This window comes from Oryctolagus cuniculus, chromosome 2, assembly GCF_964237555.1.
Source record: "Oryctolagus cuniculus chromosome 2, mOryCun1.1, whole genome shotgun sequence".
NCBI lineage: Eukaryota > Metazoa > Chordata > Mammalia > Lagomorpha > Leporidae > Oryctolagus > Oryctolagus cuniculus.
Window position 1 is genome coordinate 5,570,321 of NC_091433.1, and position 21,131 is coordinate 5,591,451.

At 45.8% G+C, this 21,131-nt stretch overlaps 1 protein-coding gene across 1 annotated transcript in view; it reads right to left on the bottom strand.

Annotated features, from left to right (window-relative positions):
- Nucleotides 1–21,131, bottom strand: part of CLNK (cytokine dependent hematopoietic cell linker) — a 181,269-nt gene that overhangs the window by 69,316 nt on the left and 90,822 nt on the right. The window contains exons 3-4 of the mRNA XM_070069585.1: nucleotides 18,971–19,042; nucleotides 8,480–8,517 (exon numbers count right to left, since the gene is read on the bottom strand). Coding sequence (XP_069925686.1) covers nucleotides 8,480–8,517; nucleotides 18,971–19,042 — 110 coding nt within the window. The remainder of the gene's footprint in view (nucleotides 1–8,479; nucleotides 8,518–18,970; nucleotides 19,043–21,131) is intronic.

The following is a 21,131-nucleotide window of genomic DNA, read 5'->3' on the forward strand; positions in this document are numbered from 1 at the left end:
TTCCATGTTTCCATTTCTACCTGTTGATCTTACAAAACAGGCGCCATGGCAAAGGAGGAAAGAAAATCAACTGAAACTCACACTAAATAGCCATTGTGGCTATGGAGGCAAGAAGGTTTGCTCTTGCTACAGCAGGTGAAAATACTCACTGAGAGGTTGCTGGAAGGTCCCCCGATCTGCCCCCAGTTGCTCTAGATGTCCTGACTCCCCAGCATCTCATGGTGACGTGTGCTCCCCCCACCCCATTAAGACCCAGTATGATGTAGTTACAGTCATCTTTCTACACATCTCTCTCCTTGAAGAGGCAATCAGCCTGTTGAGAGCAGGACTCATATGTTCTCATTCTGCAATCCCTGGCTCCAGGCTCTAGTCCCACAAAGGAGCAACGGAGCAATGGAGCTTCTGGAAGGTGTTTGTTGATTAAATACTGTTCCATTGTGGTTTCTCAACTCTCAGATCCCTCATTTGGCCCCTAGATTGCTGGAGGCCAGGCAGCCCACTCAGGAACTTACATTTTGAATGGTACCTTCAGATGCTGCAGAATGACCACAGAACTGCTCATGTGGCCCATGGATTGTTTCGTTCCTCATAGGCTTCCTTTTCCTAAGTGTTGTAATTTTGTGCTCTCGGTCTGTATTGAGGACTATTAAATGCAGTGCATGTTCTTACCACCTTCTCTTTCTTGGTGCTTAGGTGAGAACTTTCTGGTCCTGAGGGAACAGAAGCTGGGTACTTTTGATTTAGTGGAAAACCTCATTTCTGTAAGACACTATATTTCCCGTCTTCCTTTGGCTGTTAAGAAATTTAAGACACTTTTCTGAACTGTGTCCAGGTATTGTGGGGCACCATGGTATGAGGGGTGTTTCTGATCATGTTGTGGCTTAATTATTTTCTGAACCTTTTGTCCTTTTATCCTGAATTCCCTCACCACAGCGAACTATGAAATAAGTAGCTGTGAGTTGTGTCAGCATGCCTGAGGCTTTTGTAGGGTGTAATGTATAAGTTAATGAAAGTTTGGTTCAGTGGAAACAGTTCTTTGGAATTTGCTGCAGACCAGTGGATAAGGGAAGTGTTACCCAATGGAGGAGCAGAATCCAGTGTGCATCTGCCCTGTCTCAGCCCACCCTGCTGGTGGAAGGGGCAGCTCCAACTACCCTGGCTCACCAGTGATACTTTCCTGATCCTGCACAATTACTTCTCCATTGAGATCCCTGGCAGAGAAACCCACACATTTTTCCAGCTGTTGAGAGCAGTAATGTGTACTCTCTTGTGAACTGAGTGAAGTTAATAAGGTCACCCATTTCAGCCCAGCTGGCCTGGGAGGAGCAAATGAGTACAGAATTATTGGGGATCCGTTCTGGCCCTTGTCATCCAGGAAAGCACCTCCAGTGTGTAATTCAGGGTTCAATATAGTTTCATTTCAGGAAATTGGCCTCACTGAGTGTGGCCTTTACCAACATCTCTCTGAGACCTATGGGATCTCCTTGCCCAAGGCCAGCATTCCAGCCTGAGACTCTCTTGAGCTCTCCACACAGACTCCATGCCCCTTCTGGGTGAGCCTGTGTCATTCTGCCTGGAGTCTTCACCTTCTCCCACCTTCCCATTGCTTCCCAGAGGCTCAGTAGCCTGCGAGATTCTACTTTCCTGCCTTCTGGGGAAGCTTCCCTCTGACCTCTCCTGGAGGCCACACTGGAGGCCACCTGAGTCTCACTGAGTTGCTGAAACACTTGCTTTCTGTCTCATTCTCTGTGGCACTTAAGTAAAACAGCAGCATCTGACTGCTTCTTTGCTTCTTTGTGTATGCATTGCCCTTCTTTAGGTAATGCTCTTTTTCATATCTTCATCTCCCAGTCTATCTGTACTAACAGTGAAGAATCTGAAGATGCAATTTTAAATGTGGTTCTGAAACTGCCTGTCCATATCACCTACTGACCCACAACCTACTGTCTAGACCCCTGTGTGGACACCAAGGCCCAGCACCATCCGCTTGGCATCTATCTCTGACCACTTCCTTTGCAGGTTTCTCTGGACAGAGATCCCCTCCTAGACAAAACTCTAGCTGAGATTTCCTGTCAGTGAATATCCCCCACTGACATGCACCCACCCCACCTTGCTTGCAAATCCCCATACCTTGTGTATTTGGAGTTGAGTTCATTTCTCTCTCTGCCAGCTCACATCCCTGGAGGTACCTGGCTCAGGTCTGTGTCTATGCCCTGACTTAGTGCCTTTCCATGGACAGAGTAGCTGAATGAGCCTCCAAGTGCAATTGCCATAAGATATTCACATTCAGAGGAAATCATGGCCTGAAAGAGTTCCCAGCAGGTCCCATTGACAAGAATATGCTTATCTGATGTGAGAAGTGAAGTAAAATTAGGGAGCCTGCTGAGACTGAGAACTTTCTATTTCTCTGGAAAACAAAGACAGCGGGTTTCTCATGCCCGACTGGTTCTCCAAGCAAACCCAGCTTCCATTTTCATTTTAGGCACAAGGGAAGACCCAGGGAAGTGCACGGTTGAGGGGTACAGTAAAGATTAGGGTTGGCTCCAACTCCACAGGCCACCAGCTGGACTTACTCATAAACATACGGTGGAAACTGAGGGGTCAGTGCCTCCGAGTGACCCATCACTGCCTCCTCTGGTAGACATGGCTGTGGGTCCCCACATCCACTTTCCCTCTCTTGTCAGGCAGAGGAACACCTTGAGGTTTAGCCGAGTACATGGTCACTGAAAGTCACTACTACAAACGTATTTCCTTGCAGCTAAGTCCACTGACCCAGACACATCTGAGTCTGAGTCAGTGGAATCCAGGTGGAACATCAACTTGCAGTTTCCCAGAAACTTCCTGAAGTTGTTAAACACCTTTTGTTTCTTCTTCCTGTTCTTATCCTCCATCCTGCGGCCTGGAGCGTGGCTATGACTATTCTAGGCTGTAGGTTAGAGGCCAGTGCAAGAAGGGGAGCAGTGTGACAGTAGGAGCAGGGGTCTCTGAGGACTTGCAGGAGCAGAGCTGCCCAAGAGTCTTGATTGCTCACTTCTGGACTTAACTTACACAGGAAGGAACAAAAGAAATCAAACATGTACGATGTTTAAGTCCCCACAAGTGTTTAGTTTTTTTTTTTTTTTTGAAGTGCCTTGTAGTCCTTCGCATTTTCTCTCCTTCTGGAGGCCAGATTGGAGTTCAACCATTGCTGGTCAAAGGCCTGAAGAAGATGCGCATTCCATGGAAACCCATGAGAAGTAACTTATAGTCCTGGCCCCATCACTTTCACATGATATGAACTCAGGCCAAAGCCCCATTAACTAATGTTAGAATGGGAATAGAATGGGAATACTGGTATCTACCCAACATAGCTGTGGAGTTTTGGCCAATGGCATCCACATCGAACATCAACTCTCAATTCCACAAACTGACTGCCTGGCGCAGCGCCCACTGACAAGATGCTATCTTCTGTGCTTGTCTTTTCAAGCTCAGCTTCATGACCAAATTTTTCTCACACAACCCAGATCGTTAGCACTGCATTCAGAGCTATATTAGGAACCTGCTCATTATTTAGCGTTCATTTTTAAGCAAAATGTGTGCCTCTTTCAGTGTTCAACTCTGTTGACATCTACCTGCTGATCCTTCACACCGGTTGGAGCTGCTCCGTCTCTGAGGCTGAAGGATTCAGTGGTCACTGTCTGGGTGACCCTTCGTTTAAAGATGAAAGAAGAGAGGCCAGGAGTGTTTGTCACACTGCCCCCGCAAGTGAGTTGTTATGGGTTTCAGTTCCGCTCCACTGACTTCCTTCCACACTAACGTCTCTTGGCCTCAGTCTGCCTTATCTGTACAGTGAGTGTAATGAATCAGCACTCTATAGCAGAACCAGACAAGTTATAAATCACCTGACCCAAACCAGGACATTTACTTTCTATCCTTTCCATCATGGCCAGGTACTGGAGCATGCTGGCGTTGTAAGAGAACCAGAATTTAACTTCTGGGCTCTAGATAGAGAGCCTTGGGCTCTTTCCTGGGCACTGGACTGCCTTGTTCAGCTTTTATCTTCTAGGACCTACAAGGTGTTTGTGGATAGACTTTCATCTCAGGTTGATGGGACCAGGATTGTTCACACCCTCTACCCTGGCAGGTTCCAAACTTTGGGACATCTTTGGTTTGGCATCAACCATGTCTGAATAGAAAGGAGAGCTGAGCTTTCTTACATTCCTTTGTGTGCTGTCTGAGGAAAGGAGTCTGATGTCTAGTCAGCTTATAATTGGGGAGAATGAAGGGAAGAGAGAGGAAGGGAAGGAGGGAGAAATAGAGACAGAAATACCTACATTATATTCTATGTTATATGTAGAATACTGGAGGGTATTTCAAAAATAAATTAAAAGGTACATTGATTTTGGTGCAAAGAATTGAAACCCAGGTATAATTTTTCATAATATACACATTGCATGAAGACCATGTGTGTGTGTATTCTATTATCTTTCTTTCTTTTTTTTTTATTTGACAGGCAGAGTTAGACAGTGAGAGAGAGAGAGAGAGAGAGAGGGAAAGGTCTTCCTTCCATTGGTTCACCCCCCAAATGGCTGCTACGGCTGGTGCTGTGCCGATCTGAAGCCAGGGTGCTTCTCCTGGTCTCCCACGCAGGTGCAGGCACCCAAGCACTTGGGCCATCCTCCACTGCCTTCCCGGGCCACATCAGAGAGCTGGACTAGAAGAAGAGCAGCCGGGACTAGAACCCAGCGCCCATCTCTATTCTATCTTTCTATGTCTGTCTATCCAGCTACCCACCCAGAGAGAAAGATTTGCTGGACATCAGTCCCCTGATAGGAAGATTATGAGCTGATGGCTTCAAGTCACAAATAGTCAAAACTCACTGAATTGCTGCACAGGAACGGTGTTTTGGAGACTTGGAGAACAGGCTTACTGTTCTCACTGATTAGTCCTCACACATTCTCTTCCTCTCTCTCCTGCAAAGCACAGCATTGAAACTGCAGCCTGGCCAGTCCTTCCCTGGTCCCTAGCACCTTTCCATTTCCATGTCCTCTTCCACTTTTCTTTTTTAAAAACCCTGTGCCCAGAGCTGGTTGTCATTTTTGTCATATTACCAGCTTACCACAGATTGGTTGAGTGAATGAAGGGGTTGGAAGAGTGACTGGTGATAGGTGAGGCAGCTGCCTCTCATTCCATTTTTTGGGTGCTTCTCAGAAATTCACATGAAATGTTTGTAGTCTAGAATTGACAGTTCCCCATCCTCCTTCCCCTTAATTTAGCATCAGACAGTGATTCTTAAAAAAAAAAAAAAAAATCCTAGAACTACCTGAATTGAATTTATCTTGTTAAAGTTAAGAATTTCTTGGGCTTACTATAGACCAACCAAAGTATAAACCCTGGTGTAGGCTTCAGAATATGAGGTTCCTGGTGAATGGAATTTAAAGACAAGTTTATTATGGAGCCAAAAAAGTTGAAATCCATATATATGGAAGATCTTTAAAAAGTTCATGAAAATGCATATCATGAAAAATGATGTGTGAATTTCCGTATTTTTTGTGTATTTTTTTTTTTTTTTGACAGGCAGAGTGGACAGTGAGAGAGAGAGAGACAGAGAGAAAGGTCTTCCTTTTGCCGTTGGTTCACCCTCCAATGGCCGCCGCGGCCAGCGCGATGTGGCCGGCGCACCGCGCTGATCCGATGGCAGGAGCCAGGAGCCAGGTGCTTTTCCTGGTCTCCCATGGGGTGCAGGGCCCAAGCACCTGGGCCATCCTCCACTGCACTCCCAGGCCACAGCAGAGGGCTGGCCTGGAAGAGGGGCAACCGGGACAGAATCCGGCGCCCCGACCGGGACTAGAACCCGGTGTGCCGGCGCCGCTAGGCGGAGGATTAGCCTAGTGAGCCGCGGCGCCGGCCTTTTTGTGTATTTTTAATTGTGATTCGTTACACACTGAATTTGAGGACAGTTGTCAGTCTTTGTGGTTACAGATCTTGGGGTTATTTGAAACTGTGGCTTTGTTTACAAGAACTGCATGAGCACCTTGTCCCAGCAAGTCAACTCTCTTTTTCCGATTTGTTTGTGGTCACCGATATTCCCAGCATCTTGGGGAGAACTCATCTGAGCCTGGCTTCTGCTGAATTAATACGATGTTGACATGTCTATAAATGGCCAGCAGGGGACAGTGGATACTCACATATTCTGTACTCGCCTCTCCTTTTATTCTTAAAATACTAATTTTTCTTTCCAAAGTGAGAAAAATCATCAACCTTCAACATGGCTTTACTTAGGAAACAACAAAAAAAATCAAATATTCTGTGACAAAAGGAAATTTTTTCCTGTTTAATAGAATCAGTCAACATCTATCTTTGTCAGGGTTTCTATTGTTATGGTGATTTAAGACAGAAGGACCCACTTTCTAAATAGGGCTCCCTTCTCCAGTTTCACTATTTGGTGGCAGGAGAACTCCTGAGTGAGTTTATTTTATGGAAAAGCACAGCACTGCTGTTTCCATATATGCCTGTGAGAAGGTATTGACATTGACAGATTGTGCAAGTTTGAATACAGAATGTATCTTCAGGCCTGGAGTGTTTCTTTTTTTAAGAATTTATTTTTTAGTAGATTTTTTTTAGTATAGAAAAATACGAGTATATGCTACTGTTGAAAAATTATTAGGCACAGCAATGCCTAACGAAAAAAATAAAAATCATTACAGTGCCACAATGCCAAGACAGCCACTGTGAAACTTTGACTTTAGTGAAATCACTGACTCATTTGCATGGGCACACACACACACACACTATATATATATATATATATATATATATAAATGTATAGTTTCTGTATATAAGGAAACTTCAAGAAGTTTATGGAAGATGTGTATTTTCTATTAATTCCATTTTTCCATGAATGTTTTGAAGTCCCCCGGTATAGGATCCCAATATATTCACTGTTTTCTTGCTCACTTTTTTTTAATCATAAAACACACCATCAACATATGCAGGCTGATGAAGGTGCTTCACATTATCATTTTCAGTGGCTACAGAGTATTTCCCCCCATGTATGCCCCATCATATTTTCAATTAATCCCATGGCAAAAAAGCCGCAGACAACTTGACGTATCTAGGAATGTTATAAATATCCTGTGATGTGCATCCTTTTATGCAAATCCCCATGCGCATCCTTGATTATGGCAGGTCTGTTCTATTTTAACAGGCTTTGCCGTGGTTCATAAGTACGCACAGGCGGGGCGGTCGTGATTTGCTGCTAAGTATTTTTGGCAGGGTATAGATGCACGTGGGTATGGGCAGGCCCAGGCAGCTTAATCTCGGTTGGCTTTTTGGGGGGTTTTGATTTATTTTTTTCTCCTGCTTGTGTTTCTAGAATGTTGTTCAGGAAATGGAACCCCCACCTATTAGCTTTCTCTGTCTTCACTGCGGTGGGAAGCAAGATAGAAGGGGGAGGGTTGCACAGCTGGCTGCTGTGTTACCCACGTGTTTTCCTAAGGCATCAGCCACCACAGCAGATAAGCAACTTCATTCCAGGCATGGTTTCCTACAGCTCCCTCCAGGGGATAGGCTCATGGAAGGGGGTGGTATATCTGAGCTCAAAGACTTGAGAACAATTAGAATGCACCCCTCTTGAGTCAGCACAGCCATAGTTAGATCTGTCTGGGAAGTTTCATAAAATCATTTCTGTGAGAGACTAGCTAGGTGCTCAGGCCCTGCATAAACTCACACCCCAGGATCTGCCCCAAATTGCTCAGTGCTGTGCACCTGCTGAGAGCTGGTTATGAGTGATCTGCCCCATTCTGCTCAGTGCTGTGCACCTGCTGAGAGCTGGTTGTGTGCTCCAACGTGTTCTATAATAAACTCAGATTCATTTGCTGACTGTGTCACTCTGTACCACTCGATCACTTACTTTGCATACTTTTTCTGAACTATTCTCATTTTTTCTGTCACATTTCAGTCATTATGTCCAGAAATCAGCTTTCTAGGGATGTTCTCTGGAACTCTCTCTGCCTGCCAAAATGAAGAGTATAACTTTTATTCAAACTTTGCTGGGCTCCTATTAACTGCCTAGTACTACGAAATTGGCTCTGAGATACAAGACAAGCACAGAACGTAGTTGCTGAACCACTCACCTTAATATTTTGTGGGATCTCATTATATAGAGTTTAGTTGAACAAACATTAACTAGTAGCCACAACACTGGCACTTAGGACACTTACGTCCATTCCTCAGATAAAGGAACCCAGGCTCAGAGAGATCTGTGCTTCCTCCAAGGGTGCACAGCTAATACCCAGAAAGCCAAGATTCCCACTCTCTAGCTTCCAAAGCTTGTGCACGTCACACACCAACGGTGCCGCAGCAGTAACTTGAGGTGCGGTTGGGAGCAGCTGATGCCGTTTTGAATAGGTCAGTAGTTTCATTAGAGGAAAATCAGAAACGAATGTAGAGAACAGCCCAGAAGATCTGTGCAGGTTTTCCCACAGCTTCAGTGACTCACCTGGGATACCACTGAGGTGAGGCAGGTGAGGCGATGACCTAGGACAAGAAAAGACAGCCAGAGTGAGTGTCAGCTGCTCAGAGGAGTGGGCACTCACCAGTAGCCTATGCCATTTCTCTGTTTGCATTGCTGTAGACTTCAGTTTATGGTATCTTTAGAAAGAAAATAGGGAAGGGCATGCAGAAACACATAGAAGTCAACATCACACATCCAATTTTGGTGATTTTCAGAAACATAGGCATATCATGAAGATGTACACAAACATTGAGACAAATATACATTAAATGTTTCCTAAGAGCATAAGATCCTAAATACATTTTATATCTTTAGATATTGACTGATTATGTGATGTTTTGGAGGTAGTATTGAGGTATTTTTGACAATTATAAATTCTGTTGCTTGTATTTTTAGTCTCTCAGAATATTTCCATGAAGGGACTTTATCAAGTGCAACAGAGTGGCCAAATAGAATAGACCTTGTAGGCCCCTTGTTGCCTAATTTTAGTCGCTTTTTGGTGCCAATTCATATTCATTTCTATCATTATCCATAGAATTTGCAGTGACTGTCTCACCGTATCTCCCACCATGGAACTCATTCTTTAAGATCACTTGGCAATTGACTCCTTATTTTATCCATTTCTCTTTCTTGATGATTGCTGAGACTGAAAGATTATTATTTTTTCAGACAGTTTTGGGCCACTTGCATTTCTTCTATCTGTACACATCTTTGTCCATTTTCTAGCAAGGTGTTTGCATAGCCTCTGTGTTCACCCTTGGAAAGTGGGCTGTTGGAGGGACCTTTTCCTTAGATTTTGGGCAAGGATCCAAAGGAGGCTGCTTCCGTGAGCCAGCTTGTTTGTGCCTCTAATCACCGCCAGCCCTTACATGACAACTTTCCTCTGAGGTGCTCCTAGTGCGTCACAGGTGCAATTAATCGCGCATCGCAACACACACCAGGTGTAAATATTTATGAGGCTGATTTGATGGCTGGGACTGGTACACAATAGTGGAGCAGTGAGGTATTGGTAACCAGGGGACCAACAGCCTGCCTTGTTGCCTTCTCTTCCCTATTTTAATTCTCAAAATGACCAGGTTGAGAACCCCAAGTTTACAGAAGAGGAAACAGGTCATTTGGAGGGATCAACAACTTGCTCATTCCACAAAGCCACAAAGAGTGGTCCCCCAAGCCTTGCTGTGTTCCCTACCCAGGTCTTGGAGGACGTGGCCAGTCATGCACCAGAGGCAGGTGCAGCTGTGCCCTCAGAGCCTCTGGGGAAGCAGTTGGTATCCTTTCAAGTTGCCTGAGATTCTGCAGAAATTAACAGTAAATCAGCCAGGAGGAGCAAGGCATTTATCTGGGGCCTGCTCACTCTCCTGACACTTTGCACAGACAGCCTCTTCCCTGAGATCCTGAGCTCTGAGGAAGGCCTCAGTAGGCTCCACAGCTCCACAGTAGGCCATCTGGGGGGTGAACCAATGGAAGGAAGACCTTCCTCTCTTTCTCTCTCACTGTCTAACTCTGCCTGTCAAGTAAATAAATAAAATCTTTAAAAAAAATAGAAGTGAGGAAAACCATCCCATTTACAGGAGACAGCAAGTCCAACAGAGCCAACCTGTGAGACCTGACCCCTGGGGGTTTTCAATACAAGGCAAACTGCCCAGGACTTTAGAAGGAGCGATGAGGATTATTTTAGTATCTGACCTTCTTCTGGCCTCACCTGGACTTTAGAATCAAAGGCCATGGATACTAGAAAGTATGTTTAGGATAATATTGGCCAATTCCTGAGTTTTGTAAGTGGGAGAACCAGGGACTAGAGCTGCTCAGGCTTCTGGAGGCAAAAGTGAGGTCTTTTGTCATCTAAGAAGAGGGAAACAGAATGGAAACATGTTTTTGAGCACCTGTCTAGGCACTGAGCTAGGCTGTACTCTGAATGGTAGGCATTTTTTAAAAATACTGGTCAGTTCAATTCATTTACATTTATTTTTTAAATTTCTTTTTCAGGTTCAAAATTCTATTTATTTGTTCTGACATATTAGAAAGCTATATGTAGTTAATGTGTACAACTGATGAGTTTTGAGGCAAGTGTTTCTTTTATCCTTTTATTTATGTATTAATTTTTATTTTTATTTATTTATTTGGGAGGTAGAGATACTAAAAGAGACATAGATAGAGAAGAATTTCCCGTTCAAAAGGTTCACTCCACAGATTCCTGCACCAACCAGGCTTGGGTCAGGACCAAAGCTGGGAGTTGGAAACTCAATCCGATCTCCTACATGAATGGTCGGGACCCAAATATTTGAGCCCTCACTTGCTGCCTTCCCACATGCCTGTTAGCAGAAAGCTGGAGGGGGGCTGTAGTTGGGAATTGAAACTGGCTACTCCAATGTGGGACTAGGCTTACCTGCTTAGCTGCCAGGGTAAATGCTTGTCTCTTTTATTTTTAATGGACATATAATAATTGTGCAAATTTATGGGGTATAAGATAAAACCATAGATCTGGTAGAGTTAGCAGTGGGGGCATGGGAGAGACTGACAATGGGCACAAGCTGCCATTATACAGGAGGAGTTAAGTTCTGCTGTTACAGGGCACTGTAGGGTAAACACATCCATAAAGATGCATTTCAAAAGAGCTAGAAGAGGGCATTTTGGACATTTTGTCATAAGGCAGCAATGCATGTGTGTTGTGCATGTCTAGCTCCACTTTGCAGATGCAACCAAAGCTTAGGAGAGTCAACAGCTCCCCCAGAGCAGCTTTGCAAGGGTCAGCAGAGCCAGCATTTGTCGGGCTCTAAGTCCCTGGTTGTTAGGAAGGTGGCAGCAGCAAGGTAGACTGCATTGTTCTGGGCATCGGGAGCTTCCTCCCCATTGCCAAGGCTGTCTGAAAGTGGCTGATGCGGTCTGCTCTGCCTCTCTGCGGGGCCCTGGAGTGATGGTGCTCATTCATAGGTCATATCCTGCGGGATTATGCACCCCAGGGCACTCCGTGCGTCAGCGCAAGCCAAGTGAATTAGCAGAGGAAGCACCAACAAAACAGGGAACGATGTTGTTATTCCAGCTGAGCCCCGGCTAGGAGCCTGGGAGCCTGGGAAACGAAGCGGGGAGGGAGAGGAGAGGGCTGGAGGCAGCCTCCAGAGTGTCCCAGATGCCACAGTTTTGTCTGGCTGGAGTGCGGACATTGCCTTGACACCAGGCGCTGACAAGCGATCTGAAGAGACTCCTGTTCACACTCTTTGCAGCCTGACAGCTCGGGGTGATGAATGCACGAGGCTGCTTGCAAACCTCATGGAGATTTGATGGGCTCTCCGTGTGCCCAGCAAGGCTGGGAGCTTGTACGCTGCCTCTTACCAGGGGATGACAAGGATGCCCTGGCTGCCTTTTGTCAGCAGCATCAAGGACACAACCACGAGGGGTGGGCCACGGTGGTTTGGCAGCCACTTTCTGCTCCCCTCCTCCGCTTGTCCCTTCCATATCTGGGCCTGAACACAGCAGATTTTCCTAATTGTCTGTTTCCAGTGTGTATGAAAGGTGTCACCATTCAGAAGATAAGAGATGAACAAGGCGGACCTTCCAAGGTGTGTGGGCTTCAATAAGGCTCATTACAGATTTTAAATTCTGAGTTATTTTAACTTTTAACACTCTTAAATCATTTAATAATTGAATAATTCTTAAATTTTGAAGGAAATGGAAGTAAACTCATGTCCTGTCCCCAACTCCCCTGTCCTGCTGCCTGGCAGGGCTGGATCTGGTGAGGCAGTGAGTTGTGCTCACATCATCCTTATCCATAGGGACCGTGTTTGGTTGTGTGTTGTTCCGGTCCCATAGAGACAGGACTGGTCCTGTCTCCAGGGTCAAGCTCCTTGCCTGGAGACTAATAACTCACTGCCCCCTCGAGTGTAGTGTGGAGGTCCCCTCGGGGTCTCCCCAAGCACTGACTGGCCAGAAGTCGGTGGCACACCCTTGGGAAATGATCTTCTCCCTTCCTGAAACCCCCGGCATTCACCGACTCAGCTCCACTTCTCATTTTAAGTTCTGCCCTGAAGTTAAATGTTTACTCCTGAATAAAATTCTCTAGCTTTTGAAAGACAACTGATTCTTCTTATAGTTACTAAACTCACTTTTAATACGATCTGGACAGAAATGAAGCAGGGATCTAAAGGGACTTAGTTCATGCCTTCTTCCCTCTATCTGAATGCCTGCCCTGCATTGGGAACTGAGCTCTTTGCAGCAATGATTTTGCAGTTCATGGTAGATTGCATCATTATATCAATTTGGAGGCTATTATAGATCACTAGAACCAAATTATAATTACTAGCACTTTTCAGATGGATTGAGTGTGAAGAATCCCCTGGGAAGTCTTTGGTATGGGTGTCCCACCAGCCTGTCTGGTGGCCAGGTGTACCTTCCTTCCTCTCCACCCCTTAGAGGTAGAGGGTTGGCATCAGGGAGCTATGAGGCTAAGGTCTGGACTTGCATAGTGTGCTCAGGAGGAGGGAACCTGAGAGATAAAGTAGCAGGCCGTGTGGAGTCTTGCAAGGCAGGTGGGCACAAGATGCTTAGAGCTGTGTGTCAGAAAGGTGATGCAGGAGCATGTGGGGCTAATTGGAGAGGGAAGAACTGGGGTTTATATTGGCCCAGGGAGTGATGGCCACATAGGGAGTATATTCCTTTCTTCCCTCGTGGTTACCAAAGCCCTCTGCTCACCACCTGGGCATGCCTCTGCCACTGTCCAATATAACTCACTTCACTGGGACAGAAGGCAACTTGACCTCTTGGACTGGACTCCCAGCTCCTTAAAGGGAAACTTGATGCCAATACAGTGCCTGGAGTGTGGTCCATACACACAAATGTGCTGTTGCATGAGCAGAATGGGTGGATGGTGAGTGAATGAACACTACCTACACATGCACAGGAAAGCTAGAGAAGGGGTATGGTTCCAAGACACATTGTCAATGAATACTGGGTCTGTACAGCAAGTGTGTACAGTGTGTACAAGTGTGTCCTAGTCCAGCAAGGCCAATAATGCCCAGCACATAGCAGTGACCTGCTCCACATGCCTATACAGTACCACCTAAGTGCCCACTGGACTAGGTCCCTTGTTCCATTATGGACTGGAGATCAGAGAGCATCTCCTAGCCCCACTTGACTTTGAACAGGTGAAATTCACCCCCTGGTAGCAATCAAGTCAAGGCTCATATTTGATCAGTGAATAAATAGGTTCATTATGTCAAAGACGTCCATGGTTAGCTTCCAGAATCTTCCTATTATCTATTTTATTTTTATAAAAAATATCTGGGACATGCAACTCCTTGACAGGACACTGGGGAAAAACCCGGATGTGTTTGCTACCTCTCAGAACTGTTGTAAGCTTATCCTCCTGAGACGCTTGGCTCCCGCCTCCTCTGGAGCCTGCCCTGCCTGGCCCATCTGGACCCCTCCCCACTCTGCACTCCCGTGACACTTCTAGCTCTAATAACAGACTTGGGAAAGCTGGAAGGTGGCATCTAATTATTAATTTAATATTTAGATTTATTACTTTTCCTTTTGTTAACTAGACCTTACCTTTTCAATCCCAGAAAGTTGTCTTTGTAATCTACAGTCTTTCACATAAGCTATTGATGTCTCCGGACAATATTTAAAAAATGAAAACAAAAAAATATTGACATTGTGATGAGATCTACAGCAGACAAGTAAGAGTGGCAGGCTGAGCTGCCATGCCTGGGCTAGCTAGGAAGGGCCTCTGCCGAGAACAACACCAAAGCCCCAAATCCCCCCACCTCTGTCTGGCCTTCCCCACTTGGTCTCTGTCTTCTCTCTGTCATCTTCCCTCTATCCATCTCCCACCTGCTCACTTTGTTACCTGCTAAGTACCTAGCACATGGCAGGCACTGTGTGAGGCTCTGGATATAGCAGCAGCAACCTAGTGTATTAATAACACCATAAAATCCTAGTGGGTCTTAGCTTTTTTCCCCCTTTGTCCTCCGCACCTTTCTGCAAAATTCATTGAGCAGTGAGTAGGTGTGTGTCCCCTGTGGACGACCCTGGGAATTGCTGTCCGGACTCCGTACTGTATTCATCCATCCTCTGTGAAAGAACCTTGGACTTGGTATATATCTCTTCACTGTTGAGATCTTTAACACTCCACCTTCCACACAGTGAGGTGGGCAGAGCGAGCAAATGTGAGTCTCTGTGTTGTCTCAATGTTACAGAGTCACATGAAAGTTGGCAACAGATGGGGCACAAACAGAGAAGTCAGAAGAGCAGATGGGCAGCAGTGGCCACAGTTCCTGGGCTTGCCTGGCTCCTGAGGCCCAGTAGGGGGCCTCCTAGTGTATGTAATAGAAGAGGGCTCCAGTCTCTCCTAGGTGAGGACTTGGCTCTCCTGGGCCTTGAGAAATTACAGCCACCTGCAGTTTGTCTCCATGGAATGAACTATTGCTGCAGGTGCTAGCGGCAGAGGAAAAAAAAAAAAAATCCATAGTCAATGAGGTCATGCACTGGAAGGATCTGAGCGTGGAAAGTGTGAAGGACACTGCTAGGGCCAGTGCTGTCAGTGACCGGGTAGAGACAGGGGACCTGCCCGTGGCAAAGGAAGACACCGAATGGAACCTTGACTCTGCCACTCCCTCAATAGTGGGCTTGGCCAGCCCTTCCTTCCTGGATCCTGTGTCCCTGGTGTTCCTAGAGAGCTTGTGTGTGTCCTGTCTTGACACATAGCTCATTGCTTTATGATCTGCTAGATGTATCTTTTTGTTTCCGCATCCACTGTCCCACCCCCTCCATATACTGAGTATCCTGATGGTGGGGCTGTGTCTTGTCCATTTGTGGTTTTCTCTGGCTCCACATAGTGACCTTGGGGAGGTTAACCATTTAAGGGGCTGGCCATCTCCCCAGGGAGAGCAACTCTTGCACTCAGCATTCCCTGCCTGCCATGCCCTCCTCTCTCTCTCACACACACCTTGTTTCTTCTGTCATCTTACTACTTAGTGGGCAAGGGCAGAGCAGGACTGGAGTGCTAGGCCTCTTACTCCAACTCTGAAGCTTGCACTCTTGGTAATAAGGCTTCTAGCTATGATTCTCAAGTATCAGCAAGCATCAGGATCACTGGGAAGGAGTTGCTGATGATGCTGGTCCTAGGCCCAGCCCTAAGAACTGGCACTATGAGACTTTGCTCTCATCATACATGTGTATGTGTCTTTCAGGGGTGTAAGGCACCTGCCCTCTCTCATGAGAGAAATCTTGACACAAGCAGGTTAGTAACTCATAAAAATAGAAATTGCTTGGGGCTGGCATTGTGGTGTAGTGGGTAAAGCCATCGGCTGTGACTCTGAAATCCCATATGGGCACCAGTTTGTGTCCTGACAGCTCTACTTCCAATCCCTTTACCCTCTAATTCCCTGGAAAAAAGCAACAGAAGATGGCCCAAGTGCTTGGGCCCCTACCACCTACATGAGAGACCCAAATGAAAGTCCTGGCTCCTGGCTTTGCCCTGGCCCAGCCCCAACTGTTGCAGCCATCTGGGGAGTAAACCAGTGGATGGAAGATCTCTCTCTCTTTCTCTGTAACTCTGATATTCAAATACATGAATTAATGTTTTAAAAAGAGAGAATGTGCCACTCACATACACAAATGCATATACACACAAGCACACATATATGCACAAGCACACACATGCACATGCATGCATGTGTACACACATGCACATATGTACATAGTTATACATGCATACACTGCCATGGTTTGAGAGTGGTTTGTCCCCTCCAAAACGTAGGCTGAAATTTAATCCCCTTTATGAGAAACCAGGAATTGGGACCTTTTGGAGGTTATAAAGCCTCTACCCTCACAAATAGATTGATCTGAAGCATTCATGCTTGGGTGCATCAGTGGCTTAGCTTGAGAGTAGGCCTGCTAGAGAAGCCTTTGGGGCTAGGTTTCTCTCCTGCCCACTATTTTTTGCCATGTGATACTCTGCACCATGACACAGGGATCTGTCAGCAAGAAGGCCATGACTAGATTGAGTCTTTGACCTTGAACTGGAATGTGGTATTGTGTTACTCACAATAGAAAATGGGTTAAGGCATGCTGATAAATAGAAAGCCTGGATCATTTAGGAGACAGAAATGGCACTGGTTTGAAATTAGGCTGAATTCAAATCCTACATTGCCACTTACCAGCTCTGTGCCAGGGACCCAAGCATGGAAACTCCCTCAGACTGTTTTCCATGACCTGTGCATGGAGTAATAATAACCTATTTCTGGCATTACGGTGAAGACTGAATGCCAAAGCTCCCTTCATTGTGCTGGGTGCGTACCAGGAGCTCCCTTATGGATTTGACATTGGACTCAACTGGAGAACATCAGGTGGCCTGTTCCTATACACACGAGGAAACAGTGCAAAATAGAAGATTAGGGATTTATTTAGTAGGACAACTCCCATGGGAGATTCTCAGACACATTCTTCCCAATATTGCATATGGATCATGGATAATGAATACTGGTTGTGACCTGTTTTGTTCATGGAGGACCTCCTGGCCATATGTCTGGGTGGGGCCCCAGCCTTTTATTTGTATGCTACAAGCAGGTTGATGGATAGTTGAGCTTGAAGGTGGCTGGGCAAACCTTTTATGTTTCTCAGGAGGGTTGGCTCCCCCTGCCTCCCAGCATGCAACAGTGTGAGTGCAGTGGCGTGGAGTGGCCAGGGTTGTGTTCAGTACTAGCAGTGATCATTATGTCTGCATTTATCTACCATGAGTAGCTATTTAGCCTTGGGAGACTTTGTTCACCTCCCTGGCCTGTAAACCTAGCACATAGTGAGTGCTCAGACTATTAACCTTTGCTATTTATTGAGGAAATGTGATGCCCACGGAGATCCTCCCTTTATTCTGAAACTATAGTTCCAAGCAATTCTGGGATGGACATGAGATTTCACATGCAGTTTCTAAAAGTCACCAGATGCTGGAATGGAAAGAGACCTTCTGAATTCAAACCCAGACCCAGAGGACCAGCTTTGCATCACAGCCTGCCTGTCAGTGACTTCCCCTCACCCTTGCCATCGAATGCTGGCCGTTGTAATTTCTATGGGGAATGAATACATGTGTTTTAATGGTTTTTAAAACAAGATAGACTCAATATGTATTTTTCAGACATTTGCTTTGATTTACATATCTCAGATACTAATTTATATTCGTATAATACTTCCATTATAAAATATGCAGTGGTACAGAGATTTGTATGTATATGGAATTTTTTTTTGAAGCTTGGGTTTATAAATGGTTTGGAACAGGCTGCCGAAACATCGTCTGTTGCTCTTTTTAATATATCCTGAGCGTGCTATGACACATCCTGAAATAATTTGCTTGAGAAAAAAGCAGTGCTCTCCCCTCTCCCCCCCCCATGTAACTGTAAATATTACTTTGATGTATGTAATTGCTGCAGTCCTCTACATTTGAGGGAAAGCTTCTAGCCCTTCCATCTCCCATCTTTGCTATTGTCAAGAAATAAGAAAAACAGACTTAAAATGCGTTATTCAAATGCACTTAATGTAAACATTAAAGAAGTCTGAAAGCAGTCACAAATTTTCCTTTGCTTAAAGTGGTTTTGAAAAATACCTCATGAATTCAGTTGCATGAGCATTACAGAGAGTAATTTTTTTGAGCACATCTTGAATTCAAGACTGCGTATCGTAGCTGGCACGTAGTAGGGACTGAAGGATGTTTGGTAGGCTGGCTTGAGTTGAACTAAATTGGGATATGAGGATTGTGTGATTATGGAGACCCTCAGACCACAGCCTCCCCAGGAAGAGTGCCTCCCCCACCCAGGAGGCATGTCCAGCGGCCCCTGCTGGGAGCAGCAGCACCCCACAAGGACAGGTTGTTGCTTAGTGTAGTCCACTGAGCAGAGCAGAGATGGACTTGACTTCCAGTTTGCTCCCTTGTTCACTGAAGTGGCACTTGCATCTGAGCTTTTCCACTGGTCTGTGAGCCTCCGAGGGCAAAGCTCTGTCGTCTGTCCCTGCATGTTCAGTAGCCCTTTCGAGTCTTGATGCTGTAAGTGCTTTTCTCAATTGAAGCATAAAGGAAGGGAATGATAGAAGCCCCCGGCTCTCTCTCGGCTGCTTGTGAGCCATTGAGTGGACTTGTGGCCTGATCCATCATGCAACCTTCAAATTGTTCACTGGCAGGGCACTGAACCCTCCCTCTGTGTGGCTCTCTGTCAGGTTAGAGACTTGGCTGGAAGGTCTTAAAGGAGGGGGGGGGGGCTCACCAGCAGGGCTGTGGAGGAGGGGCCTCTCAGCCTAGGGCTGTATCCCTGCACCTGCTGGGGGTTCAACCTGCATCAAGCCCCTGCTCCTGCACCTCTGTCTCTGTATAGCATCTGAGGTCACTACCAGTGGCGCGACTCCAGCGCACGATAGCTTCTGTGTGCATGTGGCCATCAGTTTGCCATACAACCAACATTTCCCCTCTTGTGTTAATAAACAAGTAAATCTGCAGACCTGTTTATCGGCAGAGCGAAGTTCTGGAATTTCAGATCAGCGGATCCTTCTTTTGTTGTCCTTCTGTTGCCCCTGGGATGAAAGAAAATAGATTATATCTGGGAAATAGCAAGAAGCTAGGGAAAAAATTAATTAAGTGCATTCATTCATAGAAAGAAGCACCCAGTCAGATTTAAGTAATTAATGCCTCACACGTAAGTCTGAATCTCTCTTTGCATTTCCATTGGGGTTTAAAAAAAATCTGCATTTAAAGTAATTCAATTACTTACTTTTTTTTTTTTTTTGACGGGCAGAGTTAGACTGTGAGAGAGAGAGAAAGACAGAGAGAAAGGTCTTCCTTTTTCCGTTGGTTCACCCCAAAGTGGCCACTATGGCTGGCACCTTGTGGCCAGCCCACTGCGCTGATCCGAAGCCAGGAGCCAGGTGCTTCCTCCTGGTCTCCCATGAGAGTGCAGGGCCCAAGGACCTGGGCCATCCTCCACTGCCTTCTCGGGCCACAGCAGAAAGCTGGACTGGAAGAGGAGCAACCAGGACAGAACCGGCGCCCCAACCGGGACTAGAACCTGGGGTGCCGGTGCCGCAGGTGGAGGATTAGCCTAGTGAGCTGGGGTACCAGCCCAATTACTTAATTTTTTTTAAAGGGAAGAGCTATATTTTACAGGGATGATGTCATGGGGCAGAGAAGGACATGGGGTACCTCTCCCACACGGGCATTGACCTTGGTCCCTTACTTAAGCTCCACCAGCTTCCACTCCTCTACATTAAACTTTAGCCACATTGTTGAGGGGGGGGGGGAGCTCTTAAGATATTTAGAAGACAGTGATTGTGAACTGTGCAATGTTCCGGATGCTTTCCGATGTGTGCTGAATTTGTCAAAAATATAGCAAGCAGCATCCAATGAAGGAGTCAAGAGTATTTAGTGACAGCAACTACAATTCCAGTAATATTTATTGAACTTCCACACAATTCAGTCACTCTGCTAAGGTATTTTCTATGAAGAGATTAAAGTAATTTAAATTGAGTTAATTTGTTAAAATTTATCTTCTTCATTCATTATCAAGAAACATCACTGTTATGCATCCTTATTTCATTTAATTAGCCAGGTTTCAGGTACTTGTTTTGTGGGCATTTCATGAGCTCCCACACATTTCCTGGTGCTGTTTTCCTCTGCGGATCCTCCATGACAGCTGCCTCCTTGTCTTTTGCGTTCTCTCCACTTGGGCCAGCGGTGCCTCCCCCTTGTCCTGGAACTGTGTCTACTGCCTTCCCCTTTCTACCAGCTCTGGAAGGTCTGTGCCCTCTTTCTCAGATGCCCATCGTCTTTCTTCATCTCACTGTCCATAACTCATGCTTCTGAACAAAGCTCAAGTGTTGCTTCCATAGAGAACCTGCTTTTGAGCTCCTAGAGTGGCTGGTTCCTTGTCTGAATTTCAACTTTACTCCTCTCTCTTAAACATTTTTTTTCAAAGGCAGAGAGACCAAGATAGACACAGGGAGATCTTCCTTTCTCTGATTTACTCCTCAAATGCCTGCAGCAGCTGGGGCTGGGCCAGGCCAAAGCCAGAAGCCAGGAATTCACTGGGTCTCCTATTTGGGTGGTAGTGCATTAGCAGGAAGTTAGAATCAGATGTGGAAGCAGGACACAAACTCAGGTACTGCAATATGAGACGGTGGTCATCTCAAGTGGCATTTTACCCACGGTGCCAAATACCCACCCCTTATTTCTTTTTAAACTTGCAGTTGATATTCCTGTCTGACATGACAAGTAAACAACCATCTCTGTGAGGGCAGGGCTTGGTTTGTAGGTTTGTGCCCCAGGGCCTGGGTCTGTTCCTGGCCCACGTGGCCTCTGTGGACACACATGATTGCACATGCAACAGAGGGCTTCCAAGCAAGGCTTCGTGATGACTTGACTGGGATTTCATGTGTGCCCTGTAGAACACAGTGTGGTAAATAAAGAATCCACAAGTCATCTGCATGTATTTTGTCATTGTACAAATTGACCATGTAGAAAGATGGTGTTCTTTTATGACTTCATTACCTGTTTTCATCTTTTCCATTATTTATTTCAAAATGACTTGATGATCATGTTATTTCCCATGTTTCACAATTTCATTGTTCTGTCAGGGTAAAGTTTGACTCATAAATTTGTATCTGTACC